The sequence below is a fragment of the Hemicordylus capensis genome, chromosome 4, assembly GCF_027244095.1.
Source record: "Hemicordylus capensis ecotype Gifberg chromosome 4, rHemCap1.1.pri, whole genome shotgun sequence".
NCBI lineage: Eukaryota > Metazoa > Chordata > Lepidosauria > Squamata > Cordylidae > Hemicordylus > Hemicordylus capensis.
In genome coordinates this window covers 290315159-290340597 of record NC_069660.1, presented here as the reverse complement: position 1 = coordinate 290340597, position 25439 = coordinate 290315159, and the positions used below count along the sequence as shown (strand labels likewise).

The following is a 25439-nucleotide window of genomic DNA, read 5'->3' as shown; positions in this document are numbered from 1 at the left end:
CAGCTTTGATTTAATACTTATTGTTCATTGTGTTTCTACTCACTGGCCTTTGGCCATAATAAATAAATTCTGATTCTGATCCCTATGGTTCCATACACTTTAAGACAATCCCCTTCCCCGACCTAACAGAATTAGTTTATCCTGAGCAGCAAGTGAATATGCATATGTGAAGGTATGGGACCTGAAAACCTCCTCTTCTTGTATGTAAAACTTCTGTATTACAATTGCTTTATTTACTCCCTTTGTTAAGAAGCTGTGCAGGGGTCAAAGGTTCACAGCTCCTGTTCTACAATTTGGTTTGGGAGGGAGAAGAAATGTTGAAGTTTGATTTTGGAGGGAAGAAAGGGTTTGAATTGATTGGGTATGCTTTAAAATAATGGAGGGAACTTTTGATTGGTTTGTTAGTTGTTTGTTTGGTTGTTTGTTTGATTTGTTTGGGGGGGAATATTGCAGAGAAATAGAGAATATAAGGAGGCTGCCTTCAGCAGAGTAGTGCAGTGCAAGTTGGAGAGCAGAAGCCCGTAGATCGACGCAGCGCCCAAAATGGTGGCCTCCACGCATGCGTAAATGATCTCTGCGAGACCCTGGGGCAGGGTTTGCTTTGACCCCAGATCATCTAACTGAACCGATTAAACGTTGAACTGGTTCAGGGGTCGAACCAGTTTGCACATCCCTAAAAGCAACTGAAGAAACAGTCTGGGACTGCAAGAGCAGGATCGGAGGCTGAGCAAGGGACAAGCCAGGCTTGTTGCAGAAGGTGACTAAGGGTCAATGCAAGAAGTCTCTTGGTAAGGACTCTGAGTTAGGGCCCAGTATTGGTGCAGGACAGATTGGACAGATTGGTGCAGGACAGATTGGCTGTGTTTTGTTCATATTTTATTTTTTCCTTCTGCTCTTATGGTTGTTGTTTTGCACTAAATTTTCTATAATACTAAATTGTACTAAATTTACTAATACTAAATTTAATACTATTTAATTTAATACTAAATACTAAATTGTACTAAATAATACTGTTGTACTAAATTTTCTATAATAAATATTGTTCTGAATTTAAATATTTTCAAGTAAAGTTTTCTTGTTTTGAAGTTAAAATTTTGTAGCAGCTGTCTGTTTCCCCAACAGAACAACCCTGCTAGATCAGGCCCAAGACCTACCTAGTCCAACATCTTGTTTTACACAGTGGCCCACCAGATGCAAGAGGTGAGGGCATAACCTCTCTCCTACTGTTACTCCCCTGCAACTGGTAGTGAGAGGCATTATGATTCTGAGGCTAGAGGTGGCCTATAGCCACCAGACCTCATCACCTCAAATTGGCCCAGTTCTTCAACCTCTAAACCTGAGAATCTCAGTTCCGGAGAGGGTATGTGGTCATTATCTTCCGCCGTGAAGAGACTGTGGGCAGAGGTCAGTATCCTCTGCCACATTCAGAAGACTTTCCACTCTACCTAACTTTGAATTAGACAGAGGTTTGGAAGGCTGATTTAGTAGACCGAGCCAGAGAAAATATGCAAAAATCTACTTGGTGACAGCAATGAAGCTTAAGATCACAGGGCTGTGACACATGGTGGCAGCATGGTGGGATCTGTGACAGCATACACATGCCAAGCATGTAATTTCATTGCCCTAATTTTATTGAAAACAAGATGCTATGTTGAATGGATCAGTAGGGTTTGTTTGACTCTGCCATTAATAGTATAATTTCCCAACTCTTTCAAAATAAATACATAGCCCAGAGATTTTGGTAGGAGCCAAACAATTCAGTCTTCACTTCTTTACATATACCAAGGGTTCGATAAGTGCCAAAATGTGGATTTGACAGTATGTAGTCTGAATTTACAAAGATACCTGCTATATCAGACCAAAGGTACATTTAGCCCAGCATCCTATTTCCCATATTGGCCAGTCAAAAGCTTCTGTGAAGCCCACAAACAGGGTGGCTTTGGATGAAACTCGGAATCTCATATTTCAATGTGTTCCGACATAGCACAATACCACAACTTACCAATTTTCCCAAGATTTTGTGGTAGTGCAAAAACATTTTTCTCCTGTTGAAAAACCAGATGTAGGCACAAAACCCCTTCACTTGTATTAACTCAGGCGTGTGTGTGTGTATATATATATATATAGAGAGAGAGAGAGAGAGAGAGAAAGAGTGTGTTACTAGGTTGTACTATCACAAATTGCTTGTTCACATTAATAACTCTCTCTGAAAAGAAGCCTAGAATTTAGGGAGAAGTCTTTGATCAGGTTTCTCCCTGATTTTCTCTGTGGAGGCCATTGATATGTGTAAGCATTTAACCATAAAGGCCACAATCTGCACTCTGAAGTGGTACATGTCCTAAACCATTTTACCAATTTATCTGCTGTTTTTGTAAACTAAACAATTATGGAACCAATCACATTCCAACACACAGTCAGTCCAGATCATGTGATTTGGCCCCTTCTCAGGACCATCACTACTGCCAGATGAATGGTATGAGTTAACAGAGTTATGTTACAACAGGATGAATCCTTCAAGATATTTTCCATGGCTCACTTATGGAAGCTGGCAAAATATATGAGTGAATGCAGGAGAGGCAGGGGTGGGTGGGTGGAGTAGAAGTATAGGAGACTGGTAGAGAAAGTGTTCAGTTATGAACATTTTGGATTCTGTTCCTGAAGTATATATAGGCTGAAGCTCTACTTTGGATGACTGCAGCAAAATTCTCATATAAACAGTCCTTTATTGTCTTTCAAAATAAATTGCAATTTCTCACGCATTTGAAAAAATTCTTACTGAATATTTAACATCAAAATACTGTTTTTCTCCTGCTAGAGCAATGAGTCATAGTAAACTCTGAAATGATGCAGATTCATTCTCTTTTAGGCTTGAGCCTTTTCCTTAACTAAAGCAGGTATTTTCAGGTTACAAAATTAATTTATTGGTATTCTGTAATTATAATAGGAAGAATGCACAAGACCTTGGTATGCAACTACTCATTTTCAAACATGCAAATTCCCTGTTTTCAATGTTTCGATTTTCAAAGGCTTGTAGCAGTTTAAAGGCAATCCTCTTATGTGTACAAATTGCAATGATTATAGGAACAAGTTGTAATTGTTTCTAGTAAGTTTTAGTAGCCTTTGATGTCATGATTAGTGTTTTGTATGTTAATATAGTGATATGGGTGCTTATTTGCCTGGGTGGTTGTATGCAGAAATGGTCACTAGGTTGCCTCAGCAAACAAATCTTTCATCTCAGTGGTTCTGTTGGTAAGGAATAAAAACCCTAAAATAAATTGCTCCAGAACTGGGCAATTTCTGAAGCATTCAAAAAGCAATGAGACTAGGAATTTAGAACATTTGCAACCTGATCTTTGTTGGAAAAGCTAAAAACAACACAGAATATTTTACTTTGGCATGTCTGCTATATCCACAACTGAGCATTCAGGTATCAAAGGTCTATCCTATAAAGTCAGCACTGCATGCTGAATTTTGCACCTTTTCTTTTAGAATTCAGGCCCCTGAGTCACTGACCAAAAATGAGCTGATAAGAGGAAGAGTCACATTTAATGCAATAAAGGATGGTTCCCAAACATTTACCTACATTGACAGAAGTTCTACTTTTGATTCATAGTAGCCTATGTCCCACTCAGAGAACCTGCTATTTATTACCCCATAGTGTGCCACAATGGCTCCAATTCGACACAGAATTAAGTTGCTGCTTCCAGGGAAGTGTAGAGATTGCAGCCACTGGCTCGGGTATGCTGCTGCGATCTTCTCAAAAGCACTCCTGAACTTTTGGTGGAGGCAGCTCTTCTCTGTGTCCACCAAGTGGAGCATTACTGCTGTTCCGACACTGCTCCCATCATTCCCAATGGACACTGGAAATAGTGTCAGAACAGGAATGATGTTGCGTTTAGTAGTAGGCATGGAGGAGACCTGCCCCTGAAACCAGCATGAGCATGCTTTTTAATAGATTGTAGCAGCATATGCACATATCACTTGTATCTACTGTACAGTATGTGAGCCAATATCTCCAAAGCCCACATGGTAACCTTCAGACAATACACTTGAAAGCCACTAATGGATTCCAGCATATCGTTTTGGGAGTCACTGCAGTGGAAAACAATTGCATATGCTATGTAATAGCCATGCATTCTGAATTCTATTATAATGCTCTTAATTATCAAAGAAGAATCATTTTATTACACAGGCTGGCACACACCCTGGTTGCCAAAGCTGGGTGCCATTTCCCCTTACCAGTGTAATATGCAGGGATTCAAAACTGTTACAAGAACCATTCTGTTCCAACAGTCTTACAGGAAGCAATGCAACATTCAGCAAAATTTCCATAGAAGGCAAGTCTAACTCAGTTGTCGTGAGCCATAATGTTGTGAATTTCAGTCAGGTTAAAGCTTCACTCATAGTGGGGATCTGACATGCCCAATGAAATGGACCACAAGATACACCACCCCACATTATAGACTAGGCAATCCAAAGTGTGATGTACCAATTTCAATGTGCACAGCAGGGCTTTTTTACCCCATTGCAGCCTTTGCTCCACTTGGTGAACCACTTCATAAATTCAAGGGAATTTCAAATGAGGTTGGGATGCAGTGCTACTTGTAGAAGAAATAACAAAAAAGAGCAATGACCTGCAGCATGCATTCAAATCCTTGAACTCAACTGAAGATGCCCTAGGATGGTAGCCCAGGGCATTCTTTTGGACAGCTCTTTATATAGGACAAGAAATGTCATAGATGGCAAGTGAATTGGGTATTATACTGGAAGGTTTTTATACCAAACACATCAACTATATGTATATCTGTGCCTTGAAAACAAAACAGCCAATTATCTACTTAAGTCTTGAATGGTAATAAAAGTGGTCCTCATTATCCGTGGTTTCAGCTCTCGCAGTTTCATGTATCTGCGATTGGGTAATATATACCCAAACTTGTTATCTGCAGTAAATGGTTTCACATATCCACAGTTTTCAGCACACATGGCACTGCCCTTATATGGTCATATATAGCTGCACGTGCTGCTGAGTTGTGAGAGACGTTTGGAGGAAGATGGCAGAGTACTTTGGTCTGTGTTTTTAAAGTTTGTTTTTTTTTGTGCTTCTAAAAACCATTTGGGGTAGCATTTGTCAGCTGTTGTTTGTTACCAGTTTGTTACGGTTTGTTAATGTTAGGGAGCCAATGGGAGCCTTTAGCAGCCATTGCTCTGGAGCTTTTGGAGGCTTTTTGGAACTATTTCTGTGGAGCCTTTGCAAGCCCTCGGGAGCCTTTTTTCAGCCATTCCTGTGGAGCTTCGTGGAGGTAGAGGAACTCCTCCAAACCCATCAGGAGATGTTTACAGAGTAGGAGCTGGAGGACATCATCCGGGCAGCTCCTGAGAGTGAGGAAGAAGAGGAGGAGTTGCTCCCCAAGTTCTCCACCACAAAGAGGTTGCCTGAGATTCTGCAGCTGGGAACTGCCTTGGCTTTGAACTTTATCCCCTGATGGAGCACAGCATCATGTTCAAAATGCAGCTGGAGACTGCTTTGCAACCCTATAAGGACACCTACTGGGTTCTGCAAAGCAAGACCAAGCAAAAGCACCATCACCAGCTATTTTGAAAAGGTAAACACACCGAGCACCACAACTCCAGAGTCCTCATTGGAAAGCAACACTTTCTACAGATTTGAGGATGAGGATGGCAATGCTAGCAGCAGGTCTGCCTCTCCAGGGCCACCTTCTGTTACCTGTTCTGTGCGCCAAACAGAAGACTGGAGCTGGAGTGCTGTGAACTCCAGCAGCACTGCAGTGGAATGAGTTAACTCCTCTACAGTCTATTTTAATTTTTGCTGCTGCAGGCCAGAGAGCTGGAGTGCTCCAAACTCTAGCAGTGGAGTGAGATAATTTCTCTACTTATGTTTAATTCAATTTAATGTTGTGCTGCTGGTTTGGCCAAACTTCCAACCAACCAGACCAAGGGGCTTGTGCTACTAAGTGCTGGATTTCATCTGACGAATGAAGAAACTTCACAATAACACATTGCTGTGGAGCTGGGGAACATTGCTGGGGAAGCTGGAGAATGGGAGAGCAGCAGAGCTAAGGTGGCCAAGATACAGTGCTGCAACCTTATTTCTGCTTTTACCCTGTATTTTCGGTGATTTTTCTGTCATTTCTCTGGGCTCCGAAATCTACCCCCCTCTCGCATTGCCATTGATTTAAGGAGGCTCTACACATGATCCATGTGTAGAGCCTAGCCAGGCTCTGAGGGGAGAGCAGGCTTAGCCTGTTTTCCCCACAGATGCACAGGGAACTTGCCCTGGGTGGCTGGATTGGCCACCCACACGACTACCGGCTCCGTCACGGAGCCAGTAGGGTTAGTGGGGATTGGGGGCCGCTCGGCCCCCAGAAATCCCAGGATGTCCTGCACGAGTCACGGGGCATCCCAGGGAGACCCGTGAGGCCAGAAGTCTTGTTGTAGACTCCCAGTTGGGAGTCTACTTGTTTGTTGCCAAGGTGAAGACCTCCAGCTAACCTCAAGCGCTCGCTCCGCTAACCTCATTTAAGGGGAGGGGTATTTTGTGAAGTTTGGTGCTGGGAGCTGCACGGCTCCTGTGGCAACACACGACCAGAAGGAACCGAGCTAGGCTTCCTTAGCCCAGTTCCTCCTGGTCATGATAACTGCCTCAAGGTTTAGTTATCTGTGATTTTGTTAACTGCGGCTGTAGGCCAGAACAGAACCCCCATGAATAATGACAGCCACCTGTACCATGTCTCTGCTTTACACTAAATCAATACACAATGCACAATACATGTTGCCAAGTTAAAAAAAATACATGGAATAACTAAAATACTCAACTGAAATAGAGAAATGGGAGCTACTGTTATACAAGACAAGGGAACCACAGTTATTTGTATCCTCTATTTAACTCCTGTTATGCAATGGTCACGTTTCATCAGCACTGTATTAATTCATTGCAAAGAAAGCCGAACGAAAAAAATCATCTTGTGTTTACCTTTGCTGTACACTATGCAGTTGTTTTTGTTGTCTTCCACTCCCTGCCAAGTCACATCCAGCAACCACTTGGGGCCAGCAGTCAGCAACAGAGGGACTGGAGCCTTTGTCTTCTGCAGAAAGGATGATAACAAACAGATGCCATTTGCCTGTGTTGATTAGGAACTTGAATAATAATAGTAATAATCATTTTATTTGCAAACAACTAAATCTCCAAACCCATAAGCTAAGGCCTTATTCCCCTGCATCGGGACTTAAAAGAAGAAGAAGAAGAAGAAAAAGTAGGAGATGACACAAGCTACAAGGTTTTACTGCTTCCAAAGATCTGAATGGCGGAATTATTATCAAGGATTTTTCTGAATGATAGTGCTGGATCAGATCTCCTAGATTAGGCAGATCTCTGGTGGCTTAGAATTATAAAGGGAATGCAGATGACTTTCACAGCAAAGAGCCAAGTGTTTAGAAGTGAACTTTAGACACATTGTACTTCATTATCAACAGGATCTCACTATTTCCTGAAACAGACAGGAAAGAATTTAAAGAATCAGTATCCATTTCAAAGCCTTATCCTGCGTAACATTTGTATTATAGCAGGAAATTATTCTGAATGGATAATGTAATTTTTCTCTCTTTCTCCTTTTCTTTTTTTCTTGCTGAGTGCTGATGTGAAGCTTTGCTTTTTGCTGAAATAATAAATGCTAATGATCCCACATGCACAGCATCTAAAAAGAAATATAAAAACAGAGGCCAGAATGAATGTGAATGAAATGTCCGCCTCCCCCCACCCGCAATGCATGACACCCATCTCTCGTTCACAAAAAGGAGACAAAGTAACACATTTTATCACAAAAAGCATTTACTCAAAAGGTTTCATGTTTTACAATGATATAAAAACCTCAAATTATTTGCACTTAACTCCATTGCTTAATCTAGATACAAGGAATTAACTGATCTGGAATTTAGTAAGCCTTATCAACTCTGTTCTATACAGTGGCTGGTAGTGAAATGTCGTTTAGACATTTATCATTCACCAGTCCTTGTTCTGTATATCAAACATCATGAAACTATGACTCAGAGTACAGAGTACAATGAAAGGGGTCTCAAGGTAATACTCCACTAGTTGTTTTTTTTTAAAGTAGATAAAATCTGATTCAAGAGAAATTCATTTCTTTCTTAGAGAAATTCTCACCATTTCCATGACCGACCCAGAAGCTGGAAGTATAGATTTGAAGTCTAATCCTATGGGACCATTGCACGAGCACAAAAGTGTTCAAAATGAGAAAGGAGACCAGCATGCTGGCATAACACTCTGCTTTCTGGCATTGTATAGTTGGCACGGACAGGCAGGCCTGAGATATGTGAGCTGACACTACTATACTACAAATCTTAGCACTACATATTTTTATAGTTGTTATTTATGAAATGTATATGTAGTGATGTAAGGCACATACAATACAACAGAACTGGGAATGACTTACCTATGTAGCATTTTGGAGACTTTTCCAGCTATCATGAAATGGAGCTAGCAGCAAACCTACATGCCTAATACCTGGAAGTAACCAAGCTACATGATCAGGAAAAATACATTGAGTAGCTCTAGCTGGACAGTACCATTTCAGACTACAGGTGAGAGATCCCATATTTGAATGCTCCCCCATCCAAAAAAAGCAGAAATCCTACCTACACATAGAAAAGTAGCTGGTCAGGGAGAAGACTAGGCTAGAACTAGTTTTCCATGTGAAGGGAAGATTTTTATATTGGGGTAGAATTCAGACACGTTCCTCCCCAGCCTGCAGTAGGGCTGGTATTCTACCCAGTAGACTAAAATGGCTCCATGTGATTCTGCTATTTGTGTAGCTTGGCTCTAAGACGTTTAAATGGGATTGCAACTGAATAAATCAGAATAAACAGGATACTCCACTGGCAAGTTACTCAGTATACTGTCATAGCTATCTAAAGAAGACGTGTACACAATTCTGGTCACCACATTGAAAGAATGACGCTATAGAACTTGAAAAGGTGCAGAAGAAGGCAACCAAGATGATCAGGGGCCTAGAGCACTTTCCTTATGAGGCACAACTACAACACCTGGGGCTTTTTAGTTTAGAAAAAAGACAACTACGGGGAGACATGACAGATAAAATCATGCATGGTGTGGAGAAAGTGAATAGAGATAAATTTTTCTCCCTCTCACATAACACTAGAACCAGGGGTCATCCCATGAAACATTGCCAGGAAATTTCAGACCAACCAACGGAAGTACTTTTTCACACAACGCATAATCAACTTGTGGAATTCTCTGCCACGAGATGTAGTGACAGCCAACAACCTGGATGGCTTTAAGAGGGGTTTGGATAACTTCATGGAGGAGAGGTCTATCAATGGCTACTAGTCTGAGGGCTATAGGCCACCTTCAGCCTCAGAGCCAGGATGCCTCTGAATACCAATTGCAGGGGAGTAACAGCAGGAAAGGGCATGCCCTCAACTCCTGCCTGTAGGTTCCCAGTGGCATCTGGTGGGCCACTGTGTGAAACAGGATGCTAGATGGGCCATGGGCCTGATCCAGCAGGGTTGTTCTTGTGTTCTTATCATTGATTGTGGATTAGACCTGCATGAAATGCAAATACACTTTGTTCCAGTCCCAAACATCCTTATTTATAATCTAGGATAACTGAGTGGCATATTATCTCTGTGATCAAATGTAACTTCCTATTTAAAAACATCTTTAGAGTTGCTGAGGCTGAAAGTAATACATGGCAAATCAGGACCCTTAGTTTCTTATCAAAGGCTGGCTAATAGAAGGTTAGTTGATTCACCCACTTGTGTTTGTTGGAACTGTAGCAGGACTTGCTCTATTTAGTGGTCATATAATTACCCACTGTATGGTGCAAGGTAGGAACTACTGGTAAGCCTTCCTACATGCCTCCAGTCCTATTAGATCTTAACAATTCCCCCATCACCAGTAGTACCTGAGGAAGAAGGTGATGATCCCCCTGCTTTGAATTTCTTGAGGACCCAACTATATTTCAAAGACAATGTCATTTATTTTATTCCAAGGTTAAAGTTAACATTATTTTAGGATATTTGGTTTCAATTTTGTATTGCTGCAATTGTGATGTGTAAACATACACATTTCATAATGGGGGGAAATGGGGGGGACACACCTGAATGTTCATTTTACACTTTAAAATCAAGATTAATCAATAATTATGTATGCACACATCCCACCCAACCACTGTTCCTTCTTAAGGTGTGTGCACATGCACACACTCACAAGTTTTTGGATGTCTGCTCAATTAATTTTAGATCCTGCTCAGGTTGAATCAGGAAGGCCCCATTCTGAATGCTGGTGCATGCACACTGCTTTGATACTGCCGCCCAGAACAAAACTCATTCCTCACAGAGATGAAAAAAATTAGAGGGACAACTGCACCCAACCCCTCATCACACAACACACATAGAACTATAACTTAAGAGAGACAACCATGGTTTCTTGCAATTTGGGGTGGTAGTTGGGGGAGCACAATGGCTGACAAGAAGAGCAACAGAGCATACATGAAGCAAGAAGATACGTCCACTCTTGGAGAGTTCTTCCAACTGCACAGTGTTGGGCACACAGTGGGGGAAGCAAATTATGACAACTTGCTGTGGTTCTGGAAATGTCCTGGGTCACCTGAAAGAATATCAGTAAAGTATATCAGAAAGTATATAAGCCTGAGGGTCATGCACCGCCTCAGGGACATATTTTGGGGTGATACAGGGCACTTCCAGAGCAAACCATGCACACAGCTCAGCAGTAGTGGAGAAGCTTTCCATGCTCTGCTCCTCATGATAATTTCAAATATTTAAATCTTTCAAAATACCTAAACACTTGCAATAAAAATCTGATGATCTGAAAACCAGGGAGAAAGGCAATGACTATTTTTTTCCCTTAAAAGACCAGTTACAAAACTCCATAGCATGAGGAAATATTCAATGAAGCTATTCCCATGATCATAAGAAACTAGGCTAAGTGAGCCCAGCCTGGTTTCTAGTGATCATCAGAACCACTGGCTTGGCTAGCCCCGCCTAAGTAACCGTCCCACTAAACGAGGTTAACAGAGTGAGCGCTCCATTAACCTCGTTATTTTGATCGTGTGTCAGCCATGGCTGCTTGCACTCAGGGTCAGGGGCGAAAGGGGACCCCAGGATGGCACCACCTTCCTGGAGCTCCAGGGGCTGGGATGCCGTGCAGTGATGCTCCCCTTCCACTGACTAACGAAGCTCTCCAGCAAGCCACAACCAGGCGTGAGAGCGCCCGATCAGAGCTACCACTCATCTGGGTGGTTGATCCGGTCGCCCAGCAACAAGTGACTACTCATGTGTGGGGAAAGTGGGCCTGCTCTTCACACCAGACCCCTTGAGACTCTACCCTGATAGTGTGTAGAGCCTCACTGTTACATGCCACAGATTACTAATCCAAACTTCCTACAGGGAAATGCAGGGAAGCCTTACCACTTGATAAGTCCCCAATCTTTACCACACATCAGAATATGTGACAGGATATATTTATTTTTAACAGCATATATGCACTAATGCAGGTGATCAAACAACCACATGGTAGAAAACCACATTATGTGCTTGGTTCTGTCTATAGTCAACCTTTGTTTAGCTAAGATGATGGACTGGAAATGTCATGATTTGAATAAAGAGAAGCTTCAGAAAGTCCTCATTGAAGACATCCTCATCCCAAACCAAAGGACTGCACACAGACAGCAGTCTTTAAAAACAGAGAGCTAAAATCCAGTCTATAAGCTGTTTGATGGGGAAGAGGAGCAGGAAACAGAATCCAGTTCTGCTTTTGAAACAGTTGATAGCTGAGATGTTACCTTATTTTAAAAAGCTCTGCATAAACAGCCTCAGTACTGGATTAGAGAGGGAAACTATGTGCAACACCTAGTTGTACAGACATACTCCCCCTAGTCAAATCAGATTGTCTACCACTGGAAAAGCCACTTGTACCAAAATAACCTGAACTGACTTTCAAGATATGTTGCGCTTTCTCTTTCTCCTTCTCTCTTATTTGGGCATTTGGGAAAGAAAAAGTTTGAGTAGTAATGTTGTAACATCATGGGAGCATGGGCTATTATTTCATCTCATTGTGGTAAAGGTTAGCTGGTCATTGCCAACACACATGGTGACATTTGCTGCTGGATTTATCTTTATGTTATGACTTGTCCTTTTTAAAGGAGCATCAAGGATGTAGACATTCTAACCAAGACAGCTTATATTGTTATCTACTAAAATAATTATGTCAAATATATATTTATTATATTGTTTCTTTACTTCAAAAAAATGTAAGATGAAAAAGGTTATCCACTCATATCCCAGGTATCTTTCCCAATGAAATAGTATATAAGTATTCGAGAAATATTTCAGTGATCAACTTGCATAGTTTTTTGACTCTTCAAATCTCACTAAACAATTCAACAATACATGTATGCATGAATACAGAATTCCCTTCTAGTGTTAGTCAGTTAATATTTTAAGCCTGCTATTTGATTTGATTTGATTAATAGCATGCATCTCCCTCTACATCATCTATTATTAATCTATTTGTATTCCTACCATTCCTTCATTATCTATTTCTACTGCAGACTTGAAAATTTCATTTTGAACTTTTTATATTGTAATTTAAATTATTCTGTCACATTTATTAAAACCTTTTCATGTTACCTGTACTTGTTACAAAGCTAATGTATTTTTTAAATATCAGTTGTTATAAGCAGCCCTGAAGGCCCAAACCTGGCCAAAAAGGGGGTACAGATTTTAAAACAAATAAATAAAAAGTGGAAAAGAGCTAAAGGCCTCTAATCCCAAATTTTAGATGTATATGATCTCATTCTAGCATTTGTCAAGTGAGAACACATGGATTTTTCACAAATGATTTCTGTTTTGACTAGCTTTTAATGGCAGAGGTTATGCAGATATGAAATGTTTTACAGGTGTTAATTTTAAAAAGGTTAGAAATTGAAAAGATACATCTAAGGGGAAATAATACTGTTTATTATTTGCTTGAATTTTAAGCAATAATATACATTATTGCTTAAAAGTTATTAAAACACTTGTAATGATGAAGCAGCTGTATGCAAAAGGAAGGTTGCCTTAGATATTTGGCAATCAGTATGCTATTTTAATTCCAGGCCTCCTTTTTGTTAAAAACAAAAACAAAAACCTACAACTAGGCCAATCTGACAAGGGCAAACAAGGCCAAAAGTTGATCTCTTAGGGAACAATTAGAATCTGGCAATGAGGATAAGAGAGGTCAAGCAGATATCCACTTTTTGCTAACCCTTCAAGTAACTGGACAAACAAATGAGGCAACCCTCAAGTACTGTTTATAAAAAAGTCAAGAGGTTAATGGAGACAAAAATAGGCAATAAAAAACTTAAAAATTCTTTTACATTCCAACTAAAAAAATAAGCTTAATAATTCAGTAATCTGAGACTGAACTGCTTAGAAACACTTCTAACATCAGTACTTTTCATCTTCTTCTTAGTATACAGTAAGGCCAGCCATTCTTTTAACATTCAATAAAATCAAGCAGCAAAACTCTTCCTGGTCTGTGCCAATTCTGCATGAGGTAGAAGTTCAATATTCCTCTCCTACAATAGCAAAAAGCCCAAACATGTTAAAATGGAAGATCAGAGAGAAAATAGGCTGAACTCTTCTCCCTGGTAGACTAGTTTTCTGTGTGCAGGGAAGTTTATTTTTTACGGGCAATATTCCAACATGCAGTCTCTCGTATCTGCCTAAGATGCTACAATCCAGAAACAGTCTTACCAACTGAATCTATTTAATATATGAAATACTCCCCCCCAAAAGTCAAATACTTAAACATCTTGAAATGTTAACAAGTCAGGAAAAGGAAACATTGCCATTTCTTTCTGTTTTTCTTAAAGGTGTCAAAAGCAAGTCCATTTGAGAAGAATGTGTTCTCCCTGAAATACATTCAATGAACGGTATTTACAGGCATTATGTGTCTATTCTACTACCCAGCAGTTTTCAAACCGACTGACTTTTTAAATTCCTACAACAGCTAAAGTAAATGGGAGCACACACTCTGCTCATGTTCTTAAGAAGAATCACAGATGCTAAAGCTCTCTTACTTAAGATCACCATTGCCAACAAAACTTCAAACTATTTTGACCTCCTGCTACTACTGGACATTTCCAGATGTAGTTTAGAAGCTGGAGAACATACTGTGCTGCCAACACCATTTGCAATCTTTGTCTCACATTTAGGTTTTTTGCAGCTTCTTTTCAGAGAAGGCTTGTTGTACTTTAGGGTACACCTATCTGAGGAGCTGTCCACTTTAGAGCAGATCAAGCCTCAGCAATGCCAACAAAATCTCAAATTAGCACGTTCTACAAAGGGAGTCTAAAACAGTAACTGGATCGGGAGCAGGCAAGTCTGCAGGCAACCTGCCTGCCTGAAACCTTGGAGAAGCCACACTGCCAGTCTCAGTAGACAATACTGAGCTAGATGGACAATGGTCAGACTGAGTATAAGGCAGCTTCCTATGTTCCTAAGTCACGCACCTGAGAAGAACAGTTTTTGAATAGAACTCTGGGTGACTCAAAACAATGGGATTTTTCTATCACTATGGCTGTAACCGAACAAGTCCACACTGCTATCTCTGGACACAGCCAGAGTCCAATAAGAAAAAGGTGGATTATTGGTCCAGGAAAGTAGGCTTCACCTGCAGACTGCGTACTCCCTCTCAGTTGCTTCTAAAAAAAGACGAAGATCTTTGCTGGATCAGGCCAGAAGTCCATCTAGTCCAGCATCTTAGTTTCCACAGAGGCCAACAAGATGTTTAAGGGAAGTACACTAGCAGGGACAAAGGCAATAGCCCTGTCCTGCTGTTGCCCTCCCCAGGAATTGGTATTCAGTAATTTTCTAAAGATAAGAGCTCTGCTGGATCACATGAAAGCTCTATCTAGTCCAGCTTCCAATTTTCCACTGCATCCAACCAAATTCCTTGGAAAGCATTCAAGCAGGACTTGAAGGCAATAGTCCTCATGGGGATGGGCCCATAGCTCAGTAGAAGAGCATCTACTTTGCATGGAGAATGTCCTAGGTTCAATCTCTGGCATCTCCAGGTAGGGCTGGGGAAAACTCCTGCCTGAAACCTTGGAGAACCACTGCCAGTCAGCGTAGTAGAAAAGACTGAGCTAGATGAACCAATGATCTGAATCGCTATAGGGCAGATTCCCATGTTGTTCACCATCAACCATACTGCCTCTGAATATGGAGGTTCCACTTAGCCAGCTAACAGCTGTGGATATTGTTTGTGTATGTGCAAAATTTACTACATAGGATTTACTGCACAGTGAGGCTGTACTCATGCACAGCCTAACCTGGGCTAGGGATGCCCAGCCCAGAATAAACTGCATGTAAGAACCACCGGGATTGGGCCCAATTCCCAGTGTTACCTAGCACAGTTTTTAAGCCCAGCTATTAGAGGGGGTTAAGAGAGCCTTAAGGGAGCCTGGCTACCTGCTCGTGTGTTGCGCGCTGCATTGTGGGCTTCATGGAGGCCAGGACAATTCCTGGCCTCAGATCAATCCACTCTGCCCCACACTGCACAGAGGAGGGATGGTCGTGTGGGAGTGTGGAACGCGTTCCCACGGAGAAACAACCGATTGCCTGGAGGGAGAGCAAGGTTTGGGAAGCCTTACCTACCCAGTAAGTCATATGAATGGCCCCAGTGCTTCATGTGGAAGGTTCCTAGTGGTTTAGTGGTGAGGTGAAGCCACTCTGTGCATGTTCTTGGGAGACTATAAAGGAACCAACTCAGAAGGCTAAATCTTTCCAGGAAGACATCTTGCTGGCATGCAGACACAGAGGTGATTCTCACGATGGCCAAAAAGCGGGCTAAGGGAGCCTAGCCTGCTTTCTGGTGAGCGTAAAAACCACCGGGTTCCCAGGCAAGACTGGTGTCCTCAAAGTGGGTAACCCACTTACGGAACCCTCCCCTTAGATGAGGTTAGTGGAGCGAGCGCTCTGCTAACCCCATCTATTTGATCCATGTGTTGCTGTGGCGCGGCTGCATGCTGCGGCAACACACAAGGAGACCCCCGCCGGGAGGCTGAAACAATCCTCCTGGCCCTGGGCATCCCCCAATCCCCGCAGCCCCCACTGTCTGGCTCTATGACAGAGCTGGCAGTTGTGTTGGTGGCTGATCCAGCCGTCCAGGGCTTCCTGCCTAATCGTCTGCGGGGAGAGCGGGCTAAGCCTAAGAAGGGCTAAGCCCGCTCTCCCCGCTAACCACCCCCCTCGGTGAGTCTCACTGATCGTGAGATTCGCCTCACAGTCTGCATAGTGGTTGGTACATGTAATAACATGCATTCAACAATCCTTTAGATGTTATGTCTGTCATCTGGATCCCCAAAATAGGTTCTGCTCCAGGTTAGGAATCATAGGGATACTGGTGAAAGAGTTTGGCAAAGGTAACAGTGGGAATCCAGGCAGGGTAACAGAAGCAGAAGTAGGCTGGAGACAAGACATTCATGATCAGCAATCTAGGATGTTGTTCCAGCAATTACCTCAAGCCAACTGAGAAGTTAAACAGTCCTCTCGTTGAATTTATGTCTCCCACTCGATTTCCTATGCAGGAACTGTTGAAGCTTAAAGGGGCAATCCATTTCTCATACGCTGGGTCCAATGAAGCTGGTGGAATTTCCTGCATTTCTGGAAGTTCTGAAGACAAATCCTTAAGGGAGGGGAAGGCCATCTTCTTAGGCCATACTAGTGCAGGGTGGTACCTTCTGAGGCTCTTTCTAGGAGTCGTCCTGCATCTAGGGATTGTCCTGAGGACCCATCCTTTGCGTCCTCAGATGTCTCCTCTGACAATAAGGGGTGAGACTCAGGCGGTCCTAGCTCAGTGATAAATTATCTGCTTTGCATGAAGAAAGTCCTAGGTCTAATCCTTGGCATCTCCAGGTAGGGTTGTGATCTACTTATGCTTGAAACTCTGGAGAGCCGCTGCCAGTCAGTGCAGACAATACTGATCTAGATAGATCAATGGTCCAACTCAGTATAAAGCAACTTCCTGAGGTGCTTCACACAACCCATGCCAAGTGCCTTACCGGGTTCTCCCCGCAGATGATCCTGCCCAGAGCCCTGGGCAGCCAGATTGGCTGCCCACACGACTACCGGCTCCATCACGGCATGCTGCAGTGGTATGGAGCCATGCTGCAGCAGCACACGATCATCATCATACTTTATTTACGGTCTTTGACCAAAAAAGAAATAAAAATCTTTACATAGTTAAAGGAAAAATATTAATAGAAAGTCAGTTACACATAAATGGCTAGCAACTTTTGATTAATAATAATTACACGTAAAAATAAAATAACGGCATTGGTAAGGCATAAGTGTATAGGCATAATTTAACATTAACATAAGGAACCCAAAGCTGTATTCTATTCTTTTGAAGTTCTTAATCTGGTGACCACATAACAGAATTTAGTCACAATGTATGAAATAATTGCATCTTTATCTGCTAATAAATATGCGACAACAAGATCCTCAGGTTGTCCTCTCATATCATTTAACAGTGGGCTGATTAATTGAGATCTCAAGTTTTGGTATATTGAACACTTCAAAAGTATGTGGGCCATGATTTTGATCGCCTCTCCACAGGGGCATTTCTGTTCTTCATATAATAGCTTCAAATACTTCCCATACAGCATTGCAGATGGGAAAGCATTGAACCTAGCCCTGGAGAAGGCCCATCTGAATTTACTCAAAGTGATCGTAAATAAATACGTTGCAGGGGCAAGATCCGTCTTAGCATATACTTGTTTATAAAAAGATGGTAAACAAGCCTTCACTTCCTGGATGTCTATATCAACCAATCTCTGTCGTACTAGACTGCGGGCTGTGTTCTCACCGCTCTCTAATAATAGAGTGGGTGATAGGCCGCATTGGCAAAGTTTATCTATTGTTTTGTTAGACCAAGATGCCTGAGGTTCAGCCGCAAGAAGCTTTGGAATTAGCCCTAATGGATGCAGATGAAGTTTAAGCCAATAAAATATCCTTAGGAGCCAAGCCCTGGTTTCCAATTTCAGTATGCCCGCCTCCATGCGTATCACCGAATTGGAAATTGGGTACACCAAATATAGTTCTTAAAAAACTGGTTTGAATTTTTTCCAAATCTTTAAAGTTGGTATACGGTCCCAATTGTGTCCCGTAAAGGAGTTGGGGGATCACTTTGGCCTTATAAAGTTTAATGGCAGCAGGAATGTAGTTCCCTCCTTGGGACCAGAAGAATTTTAGAATGCCTATAATACTGCGTTTGGCCGTATCAACTACCGATCTAATATGGCCCGTTTTATAGCCGCTGAATTGAAACACTATCCCAAGGTATTTGATTTGCTTTACTTGGTCTTCATTGTGATCTTCAATTGACCAGTTAAAATTCTGATGTTTAGAACTAAAGCGAAGAATTTTTGTCTTAGAATAGTTTATTACTAATTGTTCCTTCTTGCAATGGCTTACTAAAACACCCAAAGTTCTTTTTAAACCTATTCTAGTTTGTGATAGAATTACAGCGTCATCGGCATACATGAGTACAGGCAGATGTTTGTCTGCCATTTTAGGCACATGTATGTCCGAACCTTGCAGCTGCTGGATTAAACTGTTCACATAAAAGTTGAATAGGAAGGGAGCTAAGATGCAACCCTGTCTAACTCCCCTATTTATGGGTATCTTCCTTGAAAGTTGACCCGTAGAATTAAGCCGTATACAGAGGGTTGAGCAATGAGTTCTCATATAGTTTATATATTAGTAACAATAGTCTTTTGTCAATTGAATTTTTAGATAACTTGGCCCAGAGAATTCCTCTAGAATTCCTCTAGTCAAAAGCCATTCGAAAGTCGATGAAGGCTGCATAGAGGGGTGTTTTCCTCTTATGCACGTATCTTTCTATTAAGTGTTGTAATACGATGCAGTGATCCATTACTGACCTACCAGCAGTAAACCCTGCCTGTTCCGGTTCATGATCAACTAAACAGGGTTAGTAGAGCACTCACTCTGCTAACCTCATTTAAGGAAGGGGTAGCTTTGGTAGTTTGCTGCCAGGAGCTGCACGGCTCCCATGGCAGCAGACGACCAGGAGTAATAGGGATAGGCTCCCTTAGCCCGATCTCTCCTGGTCGTGCAAATGGCTTCCCTATGTTCCTATGTACCATGGAACTAAGTGGCTACACCACATTTAAATCAGTCCTAAAAAGAACCCTTGTAATAATCATGTCCCTTTTCTACTTATGGTTATCTCCATTATCCTTCTTTCCCATAGAAATAAAAAGATGTAAAAGTGTATATTTGTCTGTGGATCTAAAACCGAACCAAAGCTTGCCTCTTCTGGGTGTCAGGATTCAGCCTTTTATGACTGTACACTGAGAGTGACATTGCCTGAATCAAACACTTTTGGCTAAATATAGCACCTATAAACCCATGAAGATGAATATATTCTTTTTCTCTTCCTCTCCCCACTCCCCACCATCATTCATTACCTACAGGTCAGCCAAAAGATTCTACATTTAGCTATGATCAAAGTTTTTGTTGTTGTTCATTTCTGAAATGGAATACTTCAAAAAGTGACAATAAGAGTATTAATAATAGCTATTACTATTATTATTTACAAAAAAAACACATGGGAATGCATAAAGCTTGAAAAGTTTCTTGTCAAACCACAGGGGGGAAAACACGGAAGCACTGAACGGAAAATAAAAATGAGTATTCACAGATGGAATCCCACATGACAGCTGGGATTCCCTGCAACTAGAGAAATCCAACTGTTTACCCCAGGAGATGATCACTTGACAAGCGACACACCGTTTCTGCACTTGACAGACTTCCACAAGATTATAACAAAGGCAATTCAGAGAAAGAGAGGGAGGGGGGAAATATGTGTATTCAAATTGTAATACTATAATTGCAAATCTGCATAGTTTTACATGTTAAGAATTCTAAGCACTTGCCAACGGCTGCGTCTTTCAGCTGCTCCTATCATGCAAACAAAGGGCAGGACAGCATGCTCAGGACTTTGCAAGTGGTCCATATTAAGGGTTGCCAATGAAAGTGCAAAATCTGGTATCTGGCAGAGAAATACTCATCTTAAAGAAGCTCTGATTTTATTTTATTTTTCAAGGTTCAATAGTCTCAGCACAGTTTAGATTTTCTAGCGATAAAGAAAAGTTTGACAATATATTGGATGTTTGACAAAAGGCTTAGAATCCAAATGGTAATTTCATCCAAATCCAAATGGCAGGATTTCAGCATCATGTTCAACTCTCAGTTTCTCTCCAAAAGCTACCATTAGCTCACCCTCTATCAATATTGACCATATTTATCCTTCCTCCATACATATAGTTTGGGAAATGAACTCTATTGGAAGGGATGTTTAGAGAGGGGACCCTACTTATATCCCTGGTGGAATTATGTAAAATGCAACTATTTTGCAAAATGATCAGATTAAAAACAAATCAGTGCCTGCTCAAGGCATTTTGCTGCCTGAAGTGAAGCTCCAAATGGTGTCCCCTCCCTTCCCTCCCCTTTCACTATTTTTCTATTAAAATTACACCCACCTCCCTTATCTCTCCCCTTCAATTTCTATTAAACCATTCCTCCCCAATTCCTTTACAGTTGCTTAGGGAAGAGAAGATTTGAAATTAATGATTTCCATTTGGTTCTCTATATACACATGTAAATATACTAAGCAAGTTCACTAACAAGGTAGTAAGCAAGCATGTCAACTTAGTATGCAGCCTTTCTAACCAAGATTATTGGCAGGAAGCCCCATTGAACACAGTGGAATTTATAGCCCCACTGAACACAGTGGAATTTATTTCTGATCAGAGATGAGCGACTTTCCCCAGGATTGCTTTGGATAGATTCAGAAATGAATATTCTCAAAAAAATCAGAAAGAAATTGGTTCTTCATCTTAGCCAATACAAGGCTAAGGAGATGAACCTGTTCAGCCATGAAACTCACTGGGTTACTCTGGGCCAATTACTCATCTCTAACCCACCTCACAGGGTTGTTGTGATGATAAAAATAACCATGTACACTGTTCTGTGTTTCTTGGAGGAATATTAGGATATAAATGTAAACGTAAATATAAATAAAAACAAGGAGTGAGTGAATCCAGCAATTCTCCTTCCCTTGCATTTTACTCTGAGTCAGAGAAGAATTCAGAAACTTGTAAAACTTGTCTCTACTTGGAGGTGATGCTTAATGAGCCCCTGAAATTCAATTCTGAACCTGATCGGGGGGAGGGTTTCATCAGCATCCCTATTTGCATGTAATTAAACATGCAGATAATCAGACTGCACATGCCTATAACCTTCTAGAAGCAGATGTTGGTAATAGCTGGGCAGAAATATTTGTCCACAACACAGAAGGTAAATATGATTGTCCCTGCTGTTCAGTTCACAGGAGAGTCTACATCTGCAGATGGCCCCATTGGTAATTTAGAAAAAAAGATTAAAAAACAAACAACAGTACAAAGTATAATCCAATTTATTAGGACTAACTAACAATCACAGAATACTGAGCTAGCTTTTGAATTCTACAGAACGCTTTCTCAGAATGCATGTTATATACAAAAAGAGGAAAGAAAAAGATGTTGCTTGCAAAGGGCATGGAAGGTGACTTGGCATTCCTATATTCTAGGGATAGAGTCCAATTTCTTGTACCTGTCCCTGATCAATCTGTCTAACATTTTGTTCGCATGGATTGCTAGGATTGCCATTCTTCAGGGTTCAGCCCCCTTCCCAGAATGTACATCCATGTAATATATGTAAATGAACACTGTGATGCAGTGGTCAGAGTACTGGATTTGGCTGGGGAGATCTGGGTTTATATCCCTTCTCAGACATTGTGTGATCCTAGACCACTCTCTTTTGGCCTACTTACTTCACAGAGTTGTTGGGAAGTTAATGGGGCTATTCTCACAAGCTAGCCCGCTTTTTTAGCCCTCCCCTAAGCCCAGGTTTGCAGAGCGAGCACTCCGCAAACCCGGGCTTCCCGAGTGTGAGTAGCTGTGGCAGGGCTCCGCGCCGTGGCTACTCATGAGTAGTCCCCCTGGAGGGGAGGTGAATACATGAGGAGACCCCCGCTGGGAGGCTGAAACAAGCCTCTTGGCTCTGGGGGTCTCTCCAGGATGCCCTGCATGCACGCGCAGGGCATCCTGGACCTTCCGGGGGCCACACAGCCCCCGCTGGCTAAGTAACGGAGCCGGCAGTCATGTGGGCGGCCAATCCAGCCAAACCCGCTCTCCTCACTGACTTCATTTTGGTGAGTCTCACGAATCACGAGACTCGCCTCAAAGAATCTCATGCTGGTGAGCCTCGACCTTTTCTAATAGATTGTAAGACAGTTATAGTCTTCCACCATATTTTTCATGTAAAGGACATGCATTTCTTTTAATAAAAAGCAGAGCTGGAGCTGGAAAGACTCTTTCAGGGTATGAATGATAAAGGGTGCACGAACCAAAATTTGTGGATTGGTTCAAATTTATCTATGAACCACACGAGCAGGTTGCTGGAATGCTTGAGCTGCACCGGGGGGCTTTGAGGAACAGCAGCAGGTGCTGCCACCAAGCCAATACGATCCTTGTCTACTTTTAAAAACCTCATGCCTCCCCCCACCCACCAGCCACCCTTTAGAATACTTTTCAAGGATTCCCCACCCTGACCAGATTCCCCTTTACAAGCATAGCCCCTCAATCCCAAACCGGTTCACCATGGAAAGGGCTTGGTTCAGTTTAATCGTGGACCAGACTATCTCCAGTCTCATTTGTGATCAAACCAGCCCAGCTCAATGCAAACTGGTTTGTGCAAAGCCCTAATGAATTATGACCCTGTTGTTTGTTCTGAGGTTATAATAAATTTCAAATATATGAAGCCTTCACAGAGGTGTTCACATGACACTAGCCAAATAAGTCAGGAAGCAGTAATATATGCAGAGGTATATATGCAGAGCAGACAGCTCCAAAAAGTGAGCCAATTTATGGTTCAAAATTGCATATGGAATTTTACTCACTTTATAAAACACACAGGAGAGCTGTGAGAAGATCAGTGAGAAGAGCTCACGGGCTGTCTGTGGGGAAGTAGGATTCAACTTACCTTCCCTGCAGATGATCAGCACTTAGAACCTGGGTGGATGGATCGCCCGCCCAGATGAGCAGCGACTTGCCTGGCAGCTCCAGGGGTCAGAGTGCTGGGACATGCCACCTCACGCCCCTCCCCCCGCCAAGTGTGTCCACCACGACTGCTGACACACGATCAAAACATTAAGTAAAGGGAGAGCTCTCTCCCTTAACCTCATTTTAGCAGGAGGCTTCATAGGTGGGTTTGCCACCGTGTAGCCACTGGGATCAGGCACGATTCTGGTGGTTCACACAAGCGTGCAATTCTGGCCTCCCTTAGCCTGGTTTCTCATGCTCATGTGAATAGTCTCTGAGGTGACTGCCAGGAGAATGTTGGCACACTAGCTAGCCAAATATCATAGCCCTCTGCTGGTTAGTTTCAGCTGGACCAGAACTTTGCCTGCCACCCAGGGGCTCAACAAGCTTCCTGGGGGCCGGGAGACAAAAGGTAGCCAGGGGGCCTCCATCATGTGCACAAAACACACACATGCCCCAGTGCCTCAAGTCACACCCCCTGTGTCAGATGTAAGGGGGTGGGCAACCTAACCCACCCAATCATTCCCCTGTGGCCAGCAGCAGCAGCAGCAGCAGCAGCAGCAGCAGTAGCAGCAGCTCAATGGTGGAGCTGGGCGCAGGGCCACCAGAGATTGCCGTCGTCCTCTGCCAGGGGTGGCAGCTAATCACGGCCGGATAGCCCTCCTCCAGCAATTCCTGCATGCCTGCGGGGGCCTCTCTTCCCTGCTTGGTTCAGCCGCCCACCCCGTTCCACTCAGTGCCTCATGCCTTGCACTCTCTCTTTTGGTCGGACACAGGCACAGAAAGTGTAAGCAGCTGTTTGGAAGGCAGTAGGAAGCACTGCAGCAGGCTGCTTAGCTCGCAGTTCGCCCGGGCAAGCAGGAGAAGAGGCCGACTTGTGAGGGCAAGTGGGGGGGATTGGCATTGGGTGCCCCTCAGCCCCTGTGGGACAGGGGGAATTTGTCCCCAGGGGCTCTCTAATCCCCGGAACTTGGGGACCCATTCCAAATGGCCAGTGGCCTCCGGCAACCACTCCATGCCTGCCACACCTCACCTCCGTGTCCTTTAAAATTATTATTATTACTGCGGCCGAGGGGTGGCTGACGGGGAGAGTGCCTGCACAGTTGAGGAATCATCACAAGCCCGTGATATCATGTGCTTGTGACGATCTCAACTGCGCAGGTGTGGCTCACAGTTGGCAAAAGACACTGGCCCGAACAGAAGGGCACAGCATTCCTCCGGCCCCTGCCATTGTCGGGGGCGGTGAGGGGGAGAAGGACTGCTCCACTCCCCCCATCCAAGCAGCCACCCTTTGGCCGGGGTAATGATAATTTTTCTTTTAAAAAAACACTGAAGGTTGGCAGTGTATGCAGCGGCTGTTCGGTGATGGGTCCCCAAAAGGAGATTTTGGGGGCCTCTTGGGGTGGAGGAAGTCGAATCTGGGCAGTCCGGGTGCCCAAATTACCTAGGTGTACCCCTGTTTGTCTCTCCTTGTCCAATGGATGCTACGCCTATACTGCCACCACTTCTTCCCCCGCACCTTTGCCACCATATCACATTCCAAATGTAGAGACATGTGCACTCAGAGAGCTTGTGAAAAGGGGATAGCAAAGATGCTCCTGCCTTTGCACAGAAGATGGGAGGAGAAGGGAAGGGTTTAGGAGAGGAGGACAATGCATATAAGGCACCAACAGCACTAGCAGGAAGGAGCAGGAAGTAACAAAAATGACATATATTTAAGGGAGAAAATGGTGCAGGCTAAGGTAGGTTGCTGCACCACCCTTAGCAAAATCTCTGCCTGAAGCAGTCTGTGTCACCTTGCTTCAAAGAAGGGCTGCCCCTGAAACAAATTACAAAAAACTAAGTGCACCTTAATCCATTAACAAGGCTACTGTACTACACAATGATAAGATCACAAGTTGTTTAAAAAAAAATGAATCCATGATCTCCTTAGAGCTATGCATGCAGTCAAAAGACACAAGTGGAAATATATTGACCCACCGACAGAAAGAGACTACATATGAAAAAATCTGGGATCTACTGATAACGGAAATATTTACACAGCAAACCTGAAGCTAGCAAGAGAGGCAGAAAGTAGACCACTTCAGGGAAGTCTGGTGGCCAGTGACACCAGAAGCCTAAACTGGGATGTGCCAGACAAATATAGCATTGTTTATTAGGGCAGTACAAACCTTCAATGGTCTATTTGGATTCAGCCCAATTCAAGACAAC

General features: G+C 42.8%; 1 protein-coding gene across 6 annotated transcripts in view; it reads right to left on the bottom strand.

Moving 5' to 3' along the window:
• Positions 1–25439, bottom strand: part of ZFPM2 (zinc finger protein, FOG family member 2) — a 563228-nt gene that overhangs the window by 208660 nt on the left and 329129 nt on the right. For 5 of the 6 annotated variants that reach the window (XM_053244778.1, XM_053244780.1, XM_053244777.1 and 2 more), the window contains one exon: positions 6992–7103. In XM_053244778.1, coding sequence (XP_053100753.1) covers positions 6992–7103 — 112 coding nt within the window. Of the gene's footprint in view, positions 1–6991; positions 7104–25439 lie in introns of those variants that run through there. The other variant, XM_053244782.1, reaches the window with a different exon arrangement.